Source organism: Naumovozyma castellii, chromosome 5 (genome assembly GCF_000237345.1).
Source record: "Naumovozyma castellii chromosome 5, complete genome".
Taxonomy (NCBI): Eukaryota; Fungi; Ascomycota; class Saccharomycetes; order Saccharomycetales; family Saccharomycetaceae; genus Naumovozyma; species Naumovozyma castellii.
The window spans coordinates 503,813-526,749 of record NC_016495.1 but is presented as its reverse complement, the minus strand read 5'-3'; the positions used below and the strand labels follow the sequence as shown (position 1 = coordinate 526,749).

Sequence of the window (22,937 nt, the reverse complement as noted above, 5' to 3'; positions counted from 1 at the left end):
GCGTGACGCAGTTTTCGGCGCGTTCATTCGATGATGATTTATTTATTCGCAGATGACATGACTAGTGATTACCATTACTTCTTGGTCAACTTACTTAAGGCTTATGGCACCACTCGATGAATCATGAACCCCTCCAACAACAACATCAACAACCTTACAGCAGAGCCGGCCCCCCAGCACCAGCACCGCCAGCACCACACCATTAGTCCGCAGGACGAGATGAACCTCAAGGGCACACCGGACGCCAACGGTAACACTATCAACAAACACTCACTTCCACCGCCATTGCACACAATGCCCAAAGTGAAGAAGCAAAGACACTCTAGTGTCACCCCGGTTGGCACGCCCATAGATATGTCTCGACATCATCTTCATATGGACCGGATGAGAACGGAATCCTTCTCTCATAATTCGTTGAACCACAGACCGGTGACCTCGTGTTCCCATTGCAGACAACAGAAGATTAAATGCGATGCGAGCCAGAACTTCCCGGCTCCTTGCTCTAGGTGCCAGAAGATGGCTTTGCAATGTCAGATCGACCCACGATTTAAACCGAAAAAGGGCTCACAATTACAATTCTTAAGAAACGATATCGACGATTTACGATCAAAATTGGATTTCTTATTGAGTAAAGAATGTATCATTGGTCAGATCTTGCAGAGGGATAATCAGGGGAGGTCACTACTGCAACAAGCCATGAGTGATACTCCACCACCACTGCCGCAACTACAACAACAACAACAACAACTGTCAAACCCGGACGTAATCAATAAAGTCTCTGTGCAGACGTATCTTGTCGGTGAACCTCAATTGTTGCAACAGCAGCAGCAGCAGCAGCAGCAACAGGAAGAACCGTCGCATTCTGCGAAATTACCACCGTTATTAAATGATTCAGTGCCTCCTAACGCTTCCAAAGAGGTTTTACCTCTGGCGTTGAAGATGGCCCTTCATAAAAATACCTCGAGTCAAAATCAGATTAACTCACGACATAATAGCAGATCAGTGTCCCCGCTGAACGTGTCATTCCCACATGCCTCAGCTCCACCATCAACAACAGCTGCTACTAACAACACGACGGGCTTGGCTCACGCAACAAACGCAAATGATATTCAAGTGAAAAGAGAACATGTCATCGCCACGACAAAGACCATCCCATTATTACCATCACCGCATGGTAACGTGGATGAATTCGTCCTGGGGAACATAAGTATCTCCATTGATAAGGCAAACGAATTGCATCATATCTTTGTACATGAATATCTGCCCTATTTCCCCATTTTAAAATCTTACTCGGCCACTGAACTATATTCACAATCACAATTGTTGTTCTGGACAGTCATGTTGACTGCATCTCTTTCAGATCCAGAACCAACCATGTATATAGAATTAGCATCACTGATAAAGCAATTGGCCATCGAAACATGTTGGATGAGAACACCCAGATCCACCCAAATCTCACAGGCATTACTCATATTATGTAATTGGCCCCTACCAAATTCAAAAGTGCTAGATGATTGTTCATATAGATTCGTAGCATTAGCTAAGTCATTGTCGTATCAATTGGGTCTTCATCGAGGAAAATTCATTCAAGAATTTACTAGAACACAGACTTCAATGCCCAATGCTGAAAAATGGAGAACGAGAACTTGGTTGGGTATATTCTTTGCAGAACTTTGTTGGGCAAGTATATTAGGGTTACCATCCACTTCACAAACTGATTACCTTATAGAAAAGGCAATCGTCATTGATGAAAATGAATCAGAGAATGATCTTACAGAAGATACCGAAGATGATCTGGAAAGTTCTGATGACACTGATGCAGATGATAATGAAGATCGTTTGCCCAAGAGATTCAAAAGATTGTTATGCCTAGCAAATTTCCAATCCAAATTGTGTGGTGTCATGGGATCCAGTGTAACTAGCCCTGATGGACTATTGGAATCCGACAAACGTATCCCAGCCATCACCAAATTGGAATCGGAATTGACTGAGTTGAATGATAAATTGAATTTCAGAGCTGACAACGTTACTCAAATATATTACCTCTACGTAAGGTTAATGGTTTATTGTTTTGTGTTCTTACCAGGTACTTCCATGGAAGATCAATCGAAATATGTCATGGAGACATACGTTTGTAGTACCCAAATTGTCACTTTACTAACTAAATTATTGGAAAGACAACAATTGATTGCATTACCCATTTACATTAGACAAAGTGCCTCATTTGCATCATTAATCCTTTTCAAATTACAATTGTACCCAAATTTACTAGGTAAATACTTGGATTCAGCAAGACAATCCATAGTCACGGTGCATCGTTTATTTAGAAATCAATTAACCGCATGGGCTACCGGTGTAGAAAATGATATTTCAAGAACGGCAAGCATGTTGGAGAAATTAAATATGGTCCTGATTACTCATCCTCATGTGTTTATTGAAGAACCCGGTATCATCTCCAGAATGAGATCTCATTTGACAGGATCTTTATTCTATGATTTGGTATGGTGTGTGCATGAGGCAAGAAGAAGAGAAATGGATCCACAATACAATAAGGATGCACTCAAGAGAGCAGAAAAGAAAAGAAGGGAAAGAGATCCAACTGATACGGAAAATGGTTCAGGAAACGTTAAACTTTACCCATTACCATTATATAATCATATATCCAGAGAAGATTTTGAAACTATAACACAAACTACCCCGAACGGAACTACAATTACCACTCTAGTCCCCACAAAGAATGCCCTCATGAATGCAGAAAACTTGGCAAAGACAAACAAAAATTCCAATGGGACCATTTCGGAAATTAATGGAATACCCTTATCCATGTTAGACCAAACAGGTAGCGTTCAATTAGATGAATCTCCAATGGTGAGCGGGCAAGATGCGACATTACCAAGTTTCTCTAACAGTAATGAACCGTTACCAAACATTCCAAGAGGTATACGAAGTCACTCTCATCCAGCAAAGGCACAAGTTGGAACAAGTTCACCATCGGGACCATATCACCAATCTAGTACCTCCATGCAAACACCAGTATCTCCTATAACGTCTTCCCTCAGGAAATTGGCCAATCCAACATCATTATTCGGGAACCATCGAAACAATAGCAACCCCTTACCTAAACAACTATCTCAGCATAATTTGAACGCAAGAAATAATGGTACTAATAGTGGCAACTTGAAGAATGTTGATGTTGATTTAGCACCTCTACCACCAAATCCGGTAACCAACCCCAACAGCTTCCCAAACCTAGACATATTCCAACCACCACAACAACAACAAGGGCAGCAAATCACTGTCCCCCAACGAGGTAGAACGAGTGCAGAACAGATTCCTCATGATAGTAGCAAACTACAACTAACGCAACTGTCAGATTTCTTCCAACAACAAAGTGCAGGATGGATAGAAGGTGATTTAAGCAAGGATGATTTTTTCGGCTGGTTTGACATGGGGATGGAACCAGAACTATGAAGTTTATTTATAATAATGTACTATTTTTTATTTATTCTTAATATAATTTGATATATTTGTTCCTCTCAAATCAAAACATGTTATGTTTGTTATCGCATCGCGACGCCAAATTATTTTTCCTCACGGTTATAAAGACAATGGTATGTGCACTGCCTCAATCTCTGCACATTCATTGATTTATTCATCATTCTTGTGGAATATAAAGATAGGATATCTCACTTCACCTAGCCATCGTCACCCTCATAATAATGTTGAAAAGATGGTTAACTGTGAAGAAAAAGAAGACTGTAATAAATGACAAAGCCACTGTCGACGTCGACGTCGCCATCACGGTCACTAACATTGATGAAGAATCAATAGGCCCACTCGAAACACTAGATAGACTAGATGATGATTGGGAGTACACACTGAATCCAAAGGGCACCGAGTTTCCCACAGATGCCTCTAGTACCTTCCAAGTGAAAGAGGTGCTAGGCACAAATACTGATGCGGAGTATAGTGCAATTAGCAAAAATCCATTTATTACAAATGAAGTGGGAGAGGATGAAGTATTGAACTTTCCCATCTTATTTGCAAATACCATAAATGAGCAGCTACCATTTGGAGATGGGTCCAATAAGGTTTTCGGGTATGAGAATTTTGGGAATACATGCTATTGTAATTCCGTGTTACAATGTCTATATAATTTGCCTGAATTTAGATTGAACATATTACAATATCCTGAGCGAAATTTAATGGATCAGAGAGTACGAAAGCTGGAAATGCCCGGGTATAAACCTAGGTGTTTCTCAGAGGCTAGTTTCGAGAAACCACAAACAACAACTGGAGCCTCGGTTCCAGCACAAGATGCTAACAATAATCAAAATAATACAACTACCGCTAATGGTAATAATAATAGCAATAATTTCAAGACACCTTCTGCTCAAAACAAAAATATTTTCAAGGGCTTATTCGGATATGGTAATTCCAAAATAAATACTGAACCACTTTCGCAGATGGCTGATTCAAGCACAAGCACAGACCTTGAACTTCCAGATGAAAACATTGTTGGGAAAGAAGAAGATCAACATGAAGGAGAAGAAGAAGAGGGAAACAATAACCATGATGGGCAACCTATTGATCAGGAAATAAAATTACTACCCAACTCGCACAAGATAATCATTGGCAGGACACCACCTGTCTTGAATCCAAATACACGTAACAATTCACAAGTATCAGGAGCCAGTAATAATGATTTGCTACCGGTACATATATCTACAGAACAAAGGAAGAAAACGGCATTAATAGAGGGTCCAATCTTAACTATTGATCATTTAATCAATAGTTTTGAGCCATCTCAAGGTGACTTGTACAATACTTTGAAGGATTTATTCGAATGTATAACTGAACATTCTTCATTGACGGGAATTGTATCGCCGGTCCAATTTGTTAACATGCTAAGAAGGGAGAATGTTCTATTTGATTCGATGATGCATCAGGACGCTCATGAATTCCTAAACTTTATGTTGAATGACTTTAGTGATCGTTTAGACAGAGATAATCAAGCCAAGAATTTTATAAATGAAATATTTCAAGGTACATTGACTAATAAAGTTCGTTGTCTGACATGTGATAATGTCACCTCTAGAGAAGAAGCATTTCTGGATCTACCAATTGAGGTTAAAGAAAATGGTGATACTGATATTCAAAGAGTTTTGAAGTATTATTCTCAACGAGAGATGCTAAATGGTTCGAACAAATTTAATTGTAGTCAATGTTGTGCATTACAAGAAGCGGAAAGAGCCGTTGAATTAAAGAAATTACCCGATACATTAATATTGCATTTGAAAAGGTTCAAGTACTCAGAACAACAACTCTCTAATATCAAACTTTTTAGTAAAGTATACTATCCCTTAATTCTTGAGGTAAACTCCAATTATAAATGCACGGATACCATCAAATATGAGTTGAGTGGTATTGTTATACATGTTGGTGATGGACCACAGATGGGACATTATGTTGCACTTTGTAAGACAGAGAAATATGGGTGGTTATTCTACGATGATGAGACGGTAGAATCTGTGTCGGAGGAGACTGTTCTAAAATTCATTGGTGACGAAAAGACTCAAAGCACAGCATATGTCCTTTTTTACAAGAAACTTGGTGACAAGGAAACAAACATAGATCATAACCCAGAGCAATTCGCTGACAATTTCAAGCAATTGATTAAATATGACGACAGGTGGAGACTCCGCAAGAAAAGTATGGCACAGTTTAATGCCGATAATAGTAACACTAATAATACTAATCATAACCTCAGCGTTCATGCTGCGGATGATTCGTATAATGAAGTGGATCAAACGTTTACGTCAACAAACACAGAAAAATCAAAAGTATCAAGGCTGTTCAGTTTTATGAAATAAGCAGCATACGTAGATACTGTTTCTATTAGTAATATTCTATATGTAAGTAATTAATTCATGACTATTTCTGTCCTAGAGAGAAGTGTATTATTCCTGTCATCTTTGGTAACTACGGTTACGTAATCAAGCCCAAGCCAATATTTCCAGAAATTTCTTTCCGCGGAGCCAAAAATGACAAACTAATGTTAACGATGCGAACTAATGAGCTTTCCATATATTTAGGTTACAAACCTGGCTATAAATCTCTACTACTTGTCTCCAACAAAGGACCAGCAGAGAAGTCTGAATAATATAACTATCTATACAAAAGATAAACAATGGCTACCAAACAGGCACTAAAGCGTCTAACAAAGGAATATAAGCTGATGGTGGAGAATCCACCACCATACATACTGGCTCGCCCAAACGAGGATAATATCCTCGAATGGCATTACATTATCACAGGTCCTCCTGACACGCCATACAAGGATGGGCAGTACCACGGTACGTTGACCTTTCCGTCGGATTACCCATATAAACCTCCGGCTATAAGGATGATCACTCCGAATGGGCGTTTTAAAGAAAATACAAGACTATGTTTGTCTATGAGTGATTACCATCCGGATCTATGGAACCCTGGTTGGTCTGTAAATACCATATTGAATGGACTATTGAGTTTCATGACGGGGGATGATTCCACTACTGGGTCCATCGTTACCACAGATTCACAAAAGAGGTTACTAGCCAAAAATTCTGTAGAGTTTAATAATCGCCAAAATTTAAGATTTAAATTGATCTTCCCTGATATCGTGGAGAAGAACTGGGCAGAGATTGAAATGAGACATAAGCAGGAGGTGGCTGATGAGCTAGTGCATGGTAAACATTCGAGTAAGTCGGCAGATCCTATCATGGAAGCATCGAAGGAGAAGGTAATTTCATTAGAACAGATTATAGATCCTGAAGATAGGATACGTGCTGAGCAAGCATTGCTAGATATGGAGAACGAAGAGAAAAGAAGAATACACACAGATGGCCATAAGGGAACCTCAGTCTATTATATTGGATTTGCCATATGTCTGTTTGTGTTGGGACTGTTTATGAAATAAAAAGATTATGAATTAAGAAAAGCATTGATGTAAAAAAATTTTGGGAGTTACTAAACCCAAATCGATTTTGAAAAGCTAATAACTACAATAGGGGTTGAATAGATAGATATAAAAGAAATATAAAACATACAAAATAGCAATAACAAAAAAAAATTCAAATATTTAAACTTTCAAAGAGATGTACATATTTACGAGAGGATGGTAGCTTTTATTTACGGTTTCTTGGCCAATTTATATACTTCAAGAATAAAAGACTGCTATTTTCAATGTCAACACATTCCTTACAAGCTATAATCGAGGTCGATCACCGGGCAATTTAACTACAAACTCCGATTCTCAATTTTTTGTGACTGCTCAAACATCCGTACCTCCAACTTTTATGAAAAATAAATTTGTGATTTTTCTTTCAAGTTGTCAAGAATTGTTTTTCAACTCAAGCGGTTTTTCCCTCCGCCTGAACAAGCGCTTTGCGGCTGCCTGGAAATTCCAGCCAGCGTCTGTTCCAGCCTGGTGGCTAGAGGGAACCAACCAACACTGTTCCGTCTATTCTCCCCATGGGATCCAGTTTCTCTAGGCAGAGCAGGTTGTGCTGTCCGGCTGGTAGGAGCAATGAGCCAACTACCAGGAATTGCATCGCAATCTATGCTGAATAGTAATGAAAAGCTTCCCATTAGCATTAAAATACGTAATATTAACATTTGATTTTAGAAGAAGTGAAACCAAACACACCAGGAAAAACGTATGTCATAATACCTACTATTGGATGATTAAATGTTGCGTAAACAATGAACGAACTATCCTTTGAACCTTTTAGAAAATAACTGATATGAAAAGAATCTCTCCATATGGGACAATGATACAATAAGAAGCAAATTTCAAATCAAGGGTAACTTTACCAATGATACACAGTGGAAATAAACAAAATGCTAGTGCATATTATACTGCAATATAATGTACACACACGTGTTCATGAGATCTTATTTGAAGACCAACATTTAAGCTAACAAAGCTTTTGGGAACATAATTACTAACAAATATTACTTTACAATCAGTTTACAAAATGGGTATTTCTCGTGATTCTCGTCACAAAAGATCAGCCACCGGTGCTAAGCGTGCTCAATTCAGAAAGAAGAGAAAGTTTGAATTAGGTCGTCAACCAGCTAACACTAAGATTGGTGGTAAGAGAATTCACACTGTCAGAACCAGAGGTGGTAACAAGAAGTTCAGAGCTTTAAGAATTGAAACTGGTAACTTCTCTTGGGCTTCCGAAGGTGTTGCTAAGAAGACCAGAATTGCTGGTGTCGTTTACCATCCATCCAACAATGAATTGGTTAGAACTAACACTTTGACTAAGGCTGCCGTTGTTCAAATTGATGCTACTCCATTCAAGCAATGGTACGAATCTCACTACGGTCAAAATTTAGGTAAGAAGAACACCAAGGATGCTGCTGAAATTGTTAAGACTAAGAACTCTGAAAAGAAGTGGGCTGCTAGAGCTGCTTCTGCCAAGATTGAATCTTCTGTTGAATCTCAATTCGGTGCTGGTAGATTATATGCCGTTATCTCTTCCAGACCAGGTCAATCTGGTAGATGTGATGGTTACATCTTGGAAGGTGAAGAATTAGCTTTCTACTTGAGAAGATTGACTGCTAAGAAATAAGCTTAGAGTAAGGAAATTATTTCAGCATATAAATGTTAAAAATCTAATTTAATACTTTATTTTATATCATCTCATATCTCTCTGTAGTTTATAATACACGTTACAATTCTAATCATTAAACTAGGAACGGTATATATTTTTACAAATCAGATGTACATTGTTTTCCTTGGGGCACTGTCAAGCATCATTAAGAGAAGCACCAAAAGCAAAAACGTTATAGTTGTAAATATCAAGAAGGTGAATTACCAAACCATTTCGAATGCACCAAGATAACACAATAAGATGATACGGTGCTGTCTTTTCATACAATGATGGTAATTGTGACGCACAGCATGGGTTTGTTCAATTAGGGGACGCTGACAACGCTATCGATGGATAACACGTTGAACGTAACATTCATTTCAGGTAAGGGGCTAACACACCAGATGGAATCTTCTGGAAGATTTTCTCCATTGGATAGATCTTCTAGAAACGCAAATAATGTCAGCTGTCATTGTGTGCCGTATATAAGGAGGCATTAACCGAAGTGTTCTTGAGATGTGCATAGTAATTTTCCATCTCCAATTATTGTCACCTTGAAGAACATTCATTAAAAAACATTCATCCTGAATATTTAAAATGTCAAAAGCTGTAGGTATTGATTTAGGTACCACATATTCCTGTGTAGCCCATTTTGCCAATGATAGAGTGGAAATCATTGCCAACGATCAAGGTAACAGAACGACGCCATCATATGTAGCCTTTACAGATACTGAAAGGCTGATTGGTGATGCTGCTAAGAACCAGGCTGCCATTAATCCAAGTAATACTGTCTTTGATGCAAAGCGTTTAATTGGACGTAAATTTGATGATCCTGAGGTCATTAATGACGCCAAGCATTTCCCATTCAAGATTATTCAAAAGGAAGGGAAGCCTGTCATTCAAGTTGAATATAAGGGTGAGACTAAGTATTTCACACCAGAAGAAATTTCATCCATGGTTTTAATAAAGATGAGAGAAACTGCTGAAAACTATTTGGGAACAAAGATAAATGATGCTGTTGTGACCGTACCAGCTTATTTTAATGATTCTCAGAGACAGGCAACTAAGGACGCTGGTACAATTGCCGGCATGAATGTGTTGCGTATTATTAATGAACCAACAGCTGCTGCTATTGCTTACGGGTTGGATAAAAAGGGTAAAGCCGAACATGATGTCTTGATTTTTGATCTGGGAGGTGGTACTTTTGATGTGTCCTTGTTGTCAATTGACGAAGGTGTTTTTGAAGTTAAGGCAACTGCAGGTGATACCCATTTAGGTGGTGAAGATTTTGATAACAGATTAGTTACTCATTTAGCTAATGAGTTTAAGAGGAAAAATAAGAAAGATTTGACATCTAACCAGAGAGCTCTAAGGAGATTAAGGACAGCCGCTGAGAGGGCAAAGAGGTCCTTATCATCTTCCTCCCAAACATCAGTAGAAATTGATTCCTTGTTTGAAGGTGTTGATTTCTATACGTCCATAACAAGAGCTAGATTTGAAGAGTTATGTGCAGATTTGTTCAGATCAACTTTAGATCCCGTCGAAAAAGTCTTGAGAGATGCAAAGTTGGATAAATCTCAAATCGATGAACTTGTTTTGGTCGGAGGTTCTACTAGAATTCCAAAGATTCAGAAATTGGTGACTGATTTTTTCAATGGTAAGGAATTGAATAGATCGATTAATCCTGATGAAGCTGTTGCATATGGTGCAGCCGTTCAAGCTGCTATTTTAACGGGTGATCAATCAACCAAGACGCAAGATTTATTATTATTAGATGTTGCCCCATTGTCGATGGGAATTGAAACTGCCGGTGGCATCATGACCAAATTAATTCCAAGAAACTCGACTATTCCTACCAAGAAATCTGAAACATTTTCTACTTATGCTGATAATCAACCAGGTGTTCTCATTCAAGTCTTTGAAGGTGAAAGAGCAAAGACAAGAGATAATAACTTGTTAGGTAAATTCGAATTGTCTGGAATCCCACCAGCACCAAGAGGGATTCCTCAGATTGAAGTCACTTTTGATATTGATGCAAATGGGATCTTGAACGTTTCTGCAATTGAGAAAGGTACAGGTAAATCAAACAAAATTACTATTACAAATGATAAAGGTAGATTATCAAAAGATGATATTGAAAGAATGGTTTCAGAGGCAGAGAAATATAAAGAGGAAGATGCGAAGGAGGCCGAACGTGTGCAAGCTAAAAATTCTATAGAATCTTATGCTTTCCAATTGAAGAATACCGTCAACGAGGCAAGCTTTAAAGAAAAAGTGGGAGAAGATGACGCCAAAAAATTACAAGAAGCAGCCCAAGAAACTATTGATTGGTTAGATGCATCCCAGGCAGCTTCTACAGAAGAATACAAAGATAGACAAACCGAGTTAGAAGGTATTGCCAATCCTATCATGACAAAATTCTATGGGGCAGCTGGCGCAGGCGCTCCAGGTGGGGCTCCTGGAGGTGGCATGCCTGGTGGAGCTCCTCCTGGTGGTCCACCAGGTGAATCAGGACCAACTGTAGAAGAAGTCGATTAGAAAGACATGTTGGACCAATTCACTTTTTGTTTTCAAATTATATATTCTTTAGTGGTTTTTGTTTTATATTCAATGTAAAATGTTTCAGACACAAATACAATAGGTACTATATAGTGTCTTATAGCAGTTCAGTTTTCCTAATTCTTTAGTTAAACTCCGTATGACATATATGTCCAAGTGACTCATCTAATTTGAGACGTCAAGATCGTCTCGTACGATATAAAAATTTTCCAATAATGAAGTCTTCGAGAAAGATGTAGTTGAAGGTTGTTCAAGTTCAAGTGGCTCTTTCATTAGCAATTGCTTTTGTTAAAGATAATAAGAGCAGAGTGAATTATCCAATATCATGTCTGAAAACAATACGCACTTCTCCTTTTCTAAGGAAGAAGATAAAGTTCTTGCCTATTGGAATGAAATTGATGCTTTCCACACCTCTTTAGAACTGACTAAGGATAAACCTGAATTCTCTTTCTTCGATGGTCCTCCATTTGCAACTGGTACTCCTCATTACGGTCATATTTTGGCCTCTACTATTAAGGATATTGTTCCAAGATATGCCACTATGACTGGTCACCATGTTGAAAGAAGATTTGGTTGGGATACCCATGGTGTTCCAATTGAACATATCATCGACAAGAAATTAGGTATCAAGGGTAAGGAAGATGTTTTTAAATATGGTATTGATAACTATAACAATGAATGTAGATCAATCGTTATGACTTATGCTGAAGATTGGAGAAAAACTATTGGTCGTTTGGGACGTTGGATTGATTTTGATAATGATTATAAGACTATGTATCCATCTTACATGGAATCTACGTGGTGGGCTTTCAAGCAACTTTTTGAAAAGCAACAAGTTTACCGTGGTTACAGAGTTATGCCATATTCTACTGGTCTAACCACTCCATTAAGTAATTTCGAAGCTCAACAAAATTATAAGGATGTTAATGATCCAGCTGTTACCATCGGTTTCAATGTTATTGGACAGGAAAAAACACAACTAGTTGCATGGACAACAACTCCCTGGACTTTGCCATCAAATATGGCATTGTGTGTTAACCCAGATTTTGAATACGTGAAAATTTATGATGAAAAGAAAGATCGTTATTATATTCTATTGGAATCTTTGATTAAATCCCTATACAAGAAGCCAAAGGATGAAAAATACAAAGTTGTCGAAAAGATTAAGGGTAGTGATTTGGTTGGATTGAAATATGAACCTTTGTTCCCATACTTTGCCGAAGAATTTAAAGATACTGCATTTAGAGTTATATCTGATGGTTACGTTACAAGTGAATCAGGTACTGGTATCGTCCACAACGCCCCTGCCTTTGGTGAAGAGGATTACACTATCTGTACAAGAGAAGGTATTGTGTCTGAAGGTGCCAATTTCCCAAACCCATTGGATGATTTAGGTAGATTTACCAGTGAAGTCACAGATTTTGCTGGTGTTTACGTTAAGGATGCTGATAAATTGATTATTAAACACTTGACTGCCACTGGTAACATGTTGTATCACACTCAAATTCGCCATTCATATCCATTCTGTTGGAGATCTGACACCCCATTATTGTACCGTGCTGTTCCAGCTTGGTTCGTTCGTGTCAGAAACATTGTTCCACAAATGTTAGAATCCGTAGAGAAATCTCACTGGGTTCCAAACGTTATCAAGGAGAAGAGATTCGCCAACTGGATTGCCAATGCTCGTGATTGGAATGTTTCTAGAAATAGATACTGGGGTACACCTATCCCATTATGGGTTTCAGATGATTTCAAGGAAATTGTTTGTATTGGTTCCGTTGAAGAATTAGAGAAATTATCTGGTGTTACAGGGATTAAGGATTTACATCGTGACACCATTGATAAATTGACTATTCCATCAAAACAAGGTAAGGGTGAGTTGAAGAGAATCGAAGAAGTTTTTGACTGTTGGTTCGAATCAGGTTCCATGCCATATGCTTCTCAACATTATCCATTTGAAAACACTGAAAAATTCAGTCAAAGAGTCCCCGCTAACTTTATCTCTGAAGGTTTAGATCAAACAAGAGGTTGGTTCTACACTTTAAGTGTGTTAGGTACTCATTTGTTTGGGTCTGTTCCATACAAGAACGTTATTGTTTCTGGTATTGTGTTGGCCGCTGATGGTAGAAAGATGTCTAAATCTTTGAAGAATTACCCAGATCCAAATATTGTCTTGGTAAAATATGGTGCTGATGCTCTAAGATTGTATTTGATTAATTCACCAGTCTTAAAAGCTGAAAGTTTGAAATTTAAGGAAGAAGGTGTTAAGGAAGTTGTTTCCAAGGTCTTACTACCATGGTGGAATTCTTTCAAGTTTTTGGATGGTCAAATTGCGTTATTGAAGAAAACCTCTGACATTGATTTCAAATATGATCCAAGCTTAATGAGCGATAACGTCATGGATAGATGGATCTTAGCCTCTATGCAATCTTTAGTGCAATTTATCCACCAAGAAATGGGTCTTTACAAATTATACACTGTTGTTCCAAGATTATTGAACTTCATTGATGAATTGACCAATTGGTATATTAGATTTAACCGTCGTCGTCTCAAGGGTGAAAATGGTGTTGAAGATTGTTTGAAGGCATTGAACTCTCTATTCGAAGCTTTGTTCACTTTTGTTCGTGCTATGGCTCCATTTACCCCATTCTTGGCTGATACTATTTATTTGAAGTTGAAGGAATATATTCCAGCTGATGTCTTGGCCAAATACACCAAGGACGGTAGATCTGTTCATTTCTTATCCTACCCAGTTGTGAGAGAAGAATTATTTGATGAAGCCATTGAAACGGCTGTTGCTAGAATGCAATCCGTTATTGATTTGGGTAGAAATATTCGTGAAAAGAAGATGATTTCTTTGAAGACTCCATTGAAGACTTTGGTTATTCTACACGGTGATGAAGCTTATCTAAAGGATGTTGAAGCATTGAAGGATTACATTACTGAAGAACTTAATGTTCGTGATGTTATTATCACTTCTGATGAGAAGAAGTACGGTGTTGAATATAAGGCTGTTGCTGACTGGCCTGTTCTAGGTAAGAAATTAAAGAAGGACGCCAAGAAAGTTAAAGATGCTTTGCCTTCTGTTAGTTCTGCAGACGTTCAAAAGTACTTGGACACTGGTAAATTAGAAGTAGCTGGTATTGAATTGGTAAAGGGTGATTTGAATGTCATTAGAGGTCTACCTGAATCGGAAACTGCTCATGGTCAAGAAACCAGAACTGATCAAGAAGTCTTGATTATTTTGGATACTAATATCTATCCTGAATTGAAGACAGAAGGTTTGGCAAGAGAGTTGGTGAACAGAATCCAAAAATTGAGAAAGAAGTGTGGACTTGAAGCTACTGATGATGTTCTTGTGGAGTACGACTTGGTCAAGGATACCATTGATTTTGACTCCATTGTCAAGGAACATTTTGACATGTTGAGTAAGACTTGTAGATCGGACATTGTCAAGGGCACCGGCAAGGAAGGTGCCATCGCCGATGAAGAACAAGCCATCAATGACACCACATTCAGGTTGAAGATCTTCAAATTGTGAGGAAGTGTCACTGAGACTGTGTATTTTATGTTGTTAACCATGAATTCTCTCGTATAATGTTGTAATAGAATAGAAAGATAAAATTATTTATGATTAGGTAATAAGGGGTGTCGATGGCGAAGTTAAAATTGAAATTAGAAAGTGGGGCGAACCAACAACGGTTTGTACTTCTTATGGGGTTATGTACTGCAACGAAAGCATTCAACAAAGAAGCAAGAATATAATAGTAATGAAGTCAACGTTTAAATCAGAATATCCTTTTGAAAAGAGGAAAGCAGAATCAGAAAGGATCTCAGAGAAGTTCCAAAATCGAATCCCTGTTATCTGCGAAAAGGCAGAGAAATCAGATATCCAAGAAATTGATAAGCGTAAGTATTTAGTACCAGCAGACTTGACGGTAGGTCAGTTTGTCTACGTCATTAGGAAAAGAATCCTATTACCACCAGAAAAGGCGATTTTCATCTTTGTGAATGATACTTTACCTCCAACGGCCGCATTAATGTCTGCAGTTTATCAAGAGCACAAGGATAGAGATGGGTTCCTTTATGTGACGTACTCAGGCGAAAATACCTTCGGTTCTTATGCTTAAGGGAGTGAACCTGATCTGAAGTTAATCATTTGAAATTCTATAAGAAAATAATTAAAGGAAGGGAGACATAATATACTGTGTCTGAATAACACGCTGTGTTGGTAAAGCTGTATCACATAATTGATATATGTGTACTTACCGTTTATATGGTTTTAGTGAATTGCTACTCTATTCATAATCAAGATATTGGAGTAAGATGAAGTTTCGTATATTTTTATCTTTAACGTTTTACGCAAGGCAAGCTCTATTTTTTTCTTTCTTTCTTTCTTTCTTTCCTTGTACTAAAATTCATCTAAATGCTATATATATTTAGGTAACGTTTATGGTTATTAAATATTTTTTAATATACAGAGATATTGTATAGGAAATTCATGGTATATATGTTCATATGCTATTACCAGTCTTTTTAGTATAATTTTCAATAGGATCTGAATCAGCATTATAGTCTTCCAATTTTGATATTTCATCAAAACTAATAATATCTCTTAATTTTCTATCTGATTTATACCACTCCTTAATTAGCCAGACCATTTCCTTCTTGAATAAGTCATTTGCTGAATCGGATGTATCTATTAAATCCTTCAGTATGTAGTAAAGTTTGCTGTATGATATTCCGATGGATATGAAAATAGAAATAATAGAACCTGGTTTAATATGATCCTTTGGTAATGTTTCTGAGAACAGCGTACAAACAATTGGGAAAAGGTTCGATATGGGGAATACAACATCTGACGAATGAACAGCTCTCCCAACCTTTATAACCACATTCGATAATAAGGTAACAAATTTTTGGGAGTCTTCTAATTTGCCCGTTGCATTCAATTCATTTTTCAATGAATCAAATAATTCATTCCATTTATTAATGATCTCTTCAGAATCCCTAAAATCAGACACTTTAAATATTTTCAAACAAATTTCGAAATAACCTAATGGATCAGCAAAATCATTAAATAGTGAAGATAACGCTAAAATTTCTCCATTTAGTTGTTTAACAAGTTCATCTTTAATATTTTGTTCAATTCTAGCGTCAGATCTCACTAGAGATAATATATCGTCTTGTACCGCAGCAACTTCGAAAAGTTCTTGGATCATACCGGCCAGTTGAACCATTCTCTGTTTTTGATTTGGTGGGCAAGTACTATTACAGAACCCATTGGCACGAGAAAGACAGGTGATTCTGTCACTTAATTCCAATTCGAAATCAGATGTAGCTAGAGAATATAAAATTTCGGCAGCTTCAAAAAAGTTTGATCTCTTTGACTGATAAACCCAATATAGATTTGAAATCTTCAATGAATTCTTGGATTTCTCCTGTAAATAAGGTAAAATGAAATCAGTATCCAATTCCAATAACCTATCCTCGTGTTTTGAAGTAGCTAACCAATCATAGAGGTTATAATGAAATAATTTATCATTGTAATGCAATGCAATGGAATAGCTTTCCTCTCTTAAGGATTCGAAATCGATTGTTGTCGACGATGTATCAATTGCTCTCGAGGACATACGGAGTGCACTTAAGCCCTCCCTTGATGCATATTTATCCATATCGATTAAACATTCAAATATCATATCGTATATGGAAACACGTTTATCATAATATCTTTTCCTTTCATCATGTTCTAGAGATCCATTATTAACATACTGTAATGCTAGATTGGCCTTATCCGTCAAATTAGCAATATTAAGTAAGAATTCAATAGTTCTTGGATAGTATCCTAATCGTAACATATCGGTAGTAGCATCGTATAATTCAGGTAGAGATAAATCGTCAGCAATTTTTTCAAATAATTTAATGGCATTATCTAGATGATAACGTAATGTATCATTATCTTTCATTCCAATTTCTTTAGCCTTCCTTAAATGTTCTAGAGCTCTAAAGCCAATTATATCATTACTGGAACAAAATGATCCACAACGATCTTGTAAAGTGGTAGCAGTGTATTCGATGGAGGCACCTCTAGAGATATTTCTGTTAATGATGGATAAGACAATATCTTTGATTAAGGATTTAGTAGATTCTCCTGGAGCAAATAAATCCCTGAAGGTTAACTTCGTTAATTTTAGTATTGCTTCTGGTTTCAAAAATTTAATTATGTCATTAAATGCTAAATATTGACCTTCAAAACCATCCACTTCACTTTCTTCATATAGGACATTTAAGAATGATAATGCCTCTTTAATGGATTCTGCCAATTTAATTATAGAATTTGTAGCGATGTTCTCAGCTTGATTGGCTACTTCATCAGACTTGTCAGATATATGTCTATTGGTCAATAATGGAGTGGCAAAACTGGTCAGGGAATCACCATAGGTTGCAAAAAATTCAGTTAATACCATTATTGAGGATAAATAGTATTCCACATTTTGTTTAGAAATCGAAATGCCAGTAATCAAAGAATCCGTGGAACCCTTAGTTAAATTAGTAGTTGATGATGAGTCAACAGTAACATGTTGGTTTAATGTGAAAACATTTGAGGCCCAAATGTCTCTAAATAATCTTGCTACTAACAATGTAATCCCATAAAACCTTGGTGATAAGATAACATCATCTAGGTTAAAATTACTTGATGATAATGGCTTCAATGAAGACGATGAGGATGGAGACTTTTGTGGAGTTATTGTAGTCGTGGTAGCGCCAGTAGATGAAGCATATCTATTATATTTAGGCTTCAAATCAATGACACCTGGGATCCCCACAGTTAAAAAGGTTAAGGCATTTGATCTTAAAAGTGGTGGTTTGTTAAATTTACAAGTAACGTATAATGCAGTGGAACATGCCTCGGTGAGACCGTAATTTAATACAAATGGTAATGGGTTATCAATTAAAGTTTCAAAAACTTCATCTGGAGTGCGATACTTATAAATTTCCACGGCAGTTTCAGTGAGTACCGCAATCTTCAATTTTTCTGCCGTATATTGCGTTGCAAATTCATTTGCATAACCTTGGGGTTTTCTTGTGGCATTAAAAGTTGGTGTTAGAGGAATAATTTCCTTCACTGGACTGAGTGTATCCAAGAAAGTTGCATTTTCCACATATTTACCATGATTTTTCAATATACCATAATCTGGAACACTAACGAAAAGTTTATGTTGAATTTTTTTATCGTCCTCTGTCACTTTCGTTGCCGTCGTCGTTGATACATCAAGTGGATTTGTTACGGTAGGTTGTGTGGGTTTCTTCATTACAGGTGAGAAGAAAATACCCGGGGAAATGATTGTTGTTGCTCTTGTTGTTTCCAACAATACAGCAGATTTCTTTTGAAATTTCAAAAGAATGGATTCGGAGAAGTTCATACTTGAATAGAATGGTAAAGTTCTCTTCTGTCTCTCTACTTGTTGCTTTTCCAATTCTAATTGTAACGACTCTGGTGATGCTGAGGTGGGTGGGAATTTAATAGATTCTAAACGGATTGCTTCTATGGATGATCTTCCAATGGAACCATTAAAATATAGACGTACACCTGCCATTGTTATGGCAACAAGGAAAAGATTATTATTTTCCTCTTGAGACACTGAGATAATCTTGACAATCTTCAAATATTTGGGGCCTAGTACAGGTGCACCTCTTGCAGTGGTTGTACCAATAATTCTACTAATATATTTAGGTTCAATTATGGAAGGACCTTCCAGGGACTTCCCATTAATAAGGTAGGATCTGATGATAGATTTAGAGGATAATGAATATATGATTCCTCTTGATTGATCTATGGTTAATTGTACAATGGTTTCCTGTTTTCCGAATTTAGAATCCTCTTCAAAGAGGGATTGAATTAATTCAGTACCGGGAATTCGTGAGATGACATTTGTTGGTAATAGGCTTGCCCATGATGATTGAGTCAAACAAACTTTATTAGATTTACTGTTAAACCAATCATCTGAGCCTGTATATTGTAACTCCCAAATATTCAATGCATTATCACCTCTTCCAACAAAAAATATCTGACCCGTCTTTTCATAACAAATCATGTCTTGAACAGCCAACCCTGTCACCGAAACGGACATTCCTGTGTTAAAAACGGACAAATCATTCAATTGCGCATTATATGACACTGCCAAGATGTAAATATCAAATGGAGTGGTAACCAACAGTAAATGTTTTATTTGATCGACAAAAGTGTTTGGTTTTGGTTTCACCAATTTAACGTTCAATATGGTATGTTTAATCTCATCAATGGTTTGAAAATCTAAGGATTCATAGTCCCACAGGATTAATTTATTATCGATTGTAATCCAACATCTATTCAATTCTGGGAATATCCCCATATCTGTTCTTGTTTCTGCGGTTGCCGTTTCTCTAAGAATTTCATCAGGGATGTTTACTATCTTCTGCCTTTCAAAGGGCGTGAAGGCACCCAATGCTCCTACGTCCTTGCTATAGTTATAATCAACACCGTTATTATAATATGATCTTTCGTCAAGAACGTAAGTGGCTTCATCGCGAGAAAGTAAATGATTGATGTAAGAACTTGCCAATTCTAGTGGAGGTAATTGTTCGAATTTGGGGATTCTTAAATGTTCAACGGAGCTAGGGTTTGTTAAAGATTGAAGAGGATTGGTCGATGCCCCAAAAGGTAGTTTTGGATGCTGATTCAAGCCTGTAGATGGCGCTGACAAGTCATTATTCTTAGACAGAAGTGAATTGTTGCTGGTAATGGGTGCCGCGAGAGCCCTCGTTGGGTTGTAATCGATTGTGTTCTTCAACGGAGTGGAAAACATCGATACTCTTCAGTGGAACAGGGCAGAGGGTTGTGTTCTACTAGAATTAGATGTGCCTTTGTCTTAGTGAATGTAGGATCAGATGTGTTTATCCTTCTGTAAATGTAAAAATTTTGAAATTGCACTTTCGATTGCCGTGTCGCACGACGAAAACAAAGTGTCTGTGTCCAAACATTTGTGACGCCAAATAAAGAAACGCAGGACGTGTTTCTATACCCTATTGGGACCTTTCTGTTATCTTGTCAGATTGGGAAGGATACTGGTAAAAAGTAAATTTAGTCTTTGCCTTTCCCTCCTCAATTCTTGCCTCATCTATTGACAACAAAAAAGGGTTTTCTATTTTATTTTAGCAAAATTCTGTTACAATCATGGTTGTTGTTCCTTAAAATTTTCTTAAAGATTACAAATGATATGAGAAACCTAACAGTTTAATTTTAGGGAAGCTTTTTTTTATTTATATTTTTTGTTATATTCCAAGAAATTTTAATATTTATGGAATTAATTAAAGCTTTGGATAAAAACCTAAAAGTAAATAAAAGTTGACATGTTCTCTATTTAATAATTCTTTTACAGTTATGATGTTTTTGGTGAATCGTGGACAAATATATGTTCTTTACAAAAGGGTGTGTACTTTGTATTGAAGGAAAAAATTATTTTATTTCTTAAATTTTTAATATATATTGCTCCCTGTCTTAATGTATTCAAGATTCGTTAACTAATACAGAGGAGTTAAACACACAAGGACAGTCTGAAAATTTCTGAATTTTTTTCATTGTAAATCTATACGAAAACCTTTGATTAGTTTGTAAGCGTTAGCACCAGAGCGTTTTAATCCATATTAAGGATTTCTGTGCTTGGAAAATTTCTGTAACTGGAAAACCTTACAAGATTTTAAAAAGAAATAACTACCTATCAATACTTCCAAAATACCACCCTGATCGAATGAGTGGTTGATCCAAACTCTTGCTAGTATCTTGAACGTTCTTGTTGTCATGTGCCAAAACGGACTGTTCTCTAACACATTAGCAATGATCAAAATTGAACATTGGTCATTGAATGGTGATTCTCCGCCTTAGTCAAATAACCTAGTTTTTGCTATTTGTTTATTTGGATTTATATAAGACTGGTTCAAGTAACTAAGCAACAAAGTGTTGATTCAACTTGAACGATAAATTCTCGAAAAATAGAAACCTCAGGACAAATGCTTAGAAGAACAAAGACAGGAATAACGACTGTTGCTACTCACTCGATGTTTCGAATATTGAGGAGGAGATACTCCGTAACTTCCCACTTCAAATTGAATGATAGATATAAACTGAAGTGTGGTCTCGAGATCCATACCCAATTGAATACGAAGAACAAGCTATTTTCAGCATCTAACAATAAATCCTCGTCGCATTTCAACTCCATACCAAATTCACAAGTAAGCTTTTTCGATTTAGCTTTACCTGGAACACAACCATTGTTGAACTATGAACCAATCTTATTTGCAACTAAATTAGCTTTATCCCTTAATTCTGAAATAAATTTAAACTCTTCATTTGATAGGAAACATTACTTCTATGCTGATCAACCACAGGGTTATCAAATAACTCAACATTATTCACCCTTTGCTCAACATGGTCACATGAATTTGTTCCGAGATATTGATAACATTGAACAAGAACAAAAGAGGATTAACATCACACAATTGCAAATCGAACAGGACACGGGTAAATCTACTTATTTACAAGATGAGAAGATAACACTGATAGATCTGAATAGATCTAATGTACCCCTCATTGAACTGGTCACAGAACCAGATTTTACTGAGCTGCAGCAGGTAAAAGCATTCATCAAGAAATACCAGAACTTAATTCGTCATCTTCACATTTCTACGGGGGATCTTGAAACTGGGGCCATGAGAGTTGATGTTAATGTTTCTATTAATGAATATCCTAGAATCGAATTGAAAAATTTACCAAACACTTCATCCATCATCCATGCCATTAAATTTGAATATGAAAGACAAATTAGAATTATTGAAACCGGTGGCACCATCCCATCCATGGAAACAAGAGGTTGGGATGCTAATAAGATGGAAACTGTGAAATTGAGAAGCAAAGAAGGTATTATGGATTATCGTTATATGCCTGATCCAGAGTTACCTAACGTGACATTGTCTGAGGATATAATCACGAACGTGAGGGAAACTTTACCGATCCTTCCGGATACGCTAATACATAAGTTAATGAGCGAACCATTTAATTTATCACTAAAGGATGCTAAAATTTTGACTATTAAGAGCAATAATCAAAATGACCTATATGACCATGAATCATTAAGAAACTATTATTTAGAAACATTTACAGAATACAAGAATCAAGTCGGATCGACTATAAACTGTAAACTCCCCACAACATGGATTATACATGAATTATTAGGTGATCTGAATAAATTACAAATACCGCTTTTGCAATGTGAAGCAATTTTAACTCCTCAATTGTTCAGTGAGTTTTTGTTACTGTTGCATAAGGAGAAAATTTCAAATACAAGTGGGAAATTATTGTTGTTCCACATCCTTGAGACAATGAAGGAAGTATCATATGATAAAACAATGGAACTCAATTTAAACAAATTAATAAAAGAGTTTAATCTTGAGTTAACTAATAATGATGTTGGTGATAATGAACTAACAGAAATTTGTCAACAAATCTTGGACAATTTAAATAACGATAAGATGATTCAAGACATTAAATCAGGTAAGAAACCCAAATCAATAAAATTCATAATTGGTCAAGGTATGAGATTATATCAAGGACGAATTAAACCTCAAGATTTTGAAAGAAAGTTCAAAGAACTATTAAATGTGAAATAATATCCAAAAAACCATGTAAATATTGTTAATTATAAT

The 22,937-nt window shown here is 36.7% G+C and overlaps 9 protein-coding genes across 9 annotated transcripts; 8 read left to right on the top strand and 1 right to left on the bottom strand.

The window, feature by feature from the left end:
* Window positions 1-123: 123 nt before the first annotated feature.
* Window positions 124-3,471, top strand: SEF1 (Sef1p; the record flags this gene model as incomplete). Its single annotated transcript, XM_003676643.1, has 1 exon — window positions 124-3,471. The coding sequence occupies one exon, from the start codon at window positions 124-126 to the stop codon at window positions 3,469-3,471; it is 3,348 nt and encodes a 1,115-aa protein (XP_003676691.1).
* Window positions 3,472-3,719: 248 nt separating this feature from the next.
* On the top strand, window positions 3,720-5,873 carry NCAS0E02610 (uncharacterized protein; the record flags this gene model as incomplete). Its single annotated transcript, XM_003676642.1, has 1 exon — window positions 3,720-5,873. The coding sequence occupies one exon, from the start codon at window positions 3,720-3,722 to the stop codon at window positions 5,871-5,873; it is 2,154 nt and encodes a 717-aa protein (XP_003676690.1).
* Window positions 5,874-6,190: 317 nt separating this feature from the next.
* Window positions 6,191-6,958, top strand: NCAS0E02600 (ubiquitin-conjugating enzyme E2; the record flags this gene model as incomplete). The annotated part of the gene is made up of 1 exon (XM_003676641.1): window positions 6,191-6,958. The coding sequence occupies one exon, from the start codon at window positions 6,191-6,193 to the stop codon at window positions 6,956-6,958; it is 768 nt and encodes a 255-aa protein (XP_003676689.1).
* Window positions 6,959-8,018: 1,060 nt separating this feature from the next.
* On the top strand, window positions 8,019-8,618 carry NCAS0E02590 (40S ribosomal protein eS8; the record flags this gene model as incomplete). The annotated part of the gene is made up of 1 exon (XM_003676640.1): window positions 8,019-8,618. The coding sequence occupies one exon, from the start codon at window positions 8,019-8,021 to the stop codon at window positions 8,616-8,618; it is 600 nt and encodes a 199-aa protein (XP_003676688.1).
* A 618-nt stretch (window positions 8,619-9,236) lies between these two features.
* SSA3 (Hsp70 family ATPase SSA3) lies at window positions 9,237-11,177 on the top strand (the record flags this gene model as incomplete). Its single annotated transcript, XM_003676639.1, has 1 exon — window positions 9,237-11,177. The coding sequence occupies one exon, from the start codon at window positions 9,237-9,239 to the stop codon at window positions 11,175-11,177; it is 1,941 nt and encodes a 646-aa protein (XP_003676687.1).
* Window positions 11,178-11,523: 346 nt separating this feature from the next.
* On the top strand, window positions 11,524-14,739 carry ILS1 (isoleucine--tRNA ligase ILS1; the record flags this gene model as incomplete). The annotated part of the gene is made up of 1 exon (XM_003676638.1): window positions 11,524-14,739. The coding sequence occupies one exon, from the start codon at window positions 11,524-11,526 to the stop codon at window positions 14,737-14,739; it is 3,216 nt and encodes a 1,071-aa protein (XP_003676686.1).
* A 181-nt stretch (window positions 14,740-14,920) lies between these two features.
* Window positions 14,921-15,328, top strand: ATG8 (ubiquitin-like protein ATG8; the record flags this gene model as incomplete). The annotated part of the gene is made up of 1 exon (XM_003676637.1): window positions 14,921-15,328. The coding sequence occupies one exon, from the start codon at window positions 14,921-14,923 to the stop codon at window positions 15,326-15,328; it is 408 nt and encodes a 135-aa protein (XP_003676685.1).
* A 384-nt stretch (window positions 15,329-15,712) lies between these two features.
* Window positions 15,713-20,044, bottom strand: NUP170 (Nup170p; the record flags this gene model as incomplete). Its single annotated transcript, XM_003676636.1, has 1 exon — window positions 15,713-20,044. One exon carries the CDS (start codon window positions 20,042-20,044, stop codon window positions 15,713-15,715), a length of 4,332 nt encoding a protein of 1,443 aa, XP_003676684.1.
* A 1,201-nt stretch (window positions 20,045-21,245) lies between these two features.
* PET112 (glutamyl-tRNA(Gln) amidotransferase subunit PET112) lies at window positions 21,246-22,901 on the top strand (the record flags this gene model as incomplete). The annotated part of the gene is made up of 1 exon (XM_003676635.1): window positions 21,246-22,901. One exon carries the CDS (start codon window positions 21,246-21,248, stop codon window positions 22,899-22,901), a length of 1,656 nt encoding a protein of 551 aa, XP_003676683.1.
* Between the last annotated feature and the right edge of the window lie 36 nt (window positions 22,902-22,937).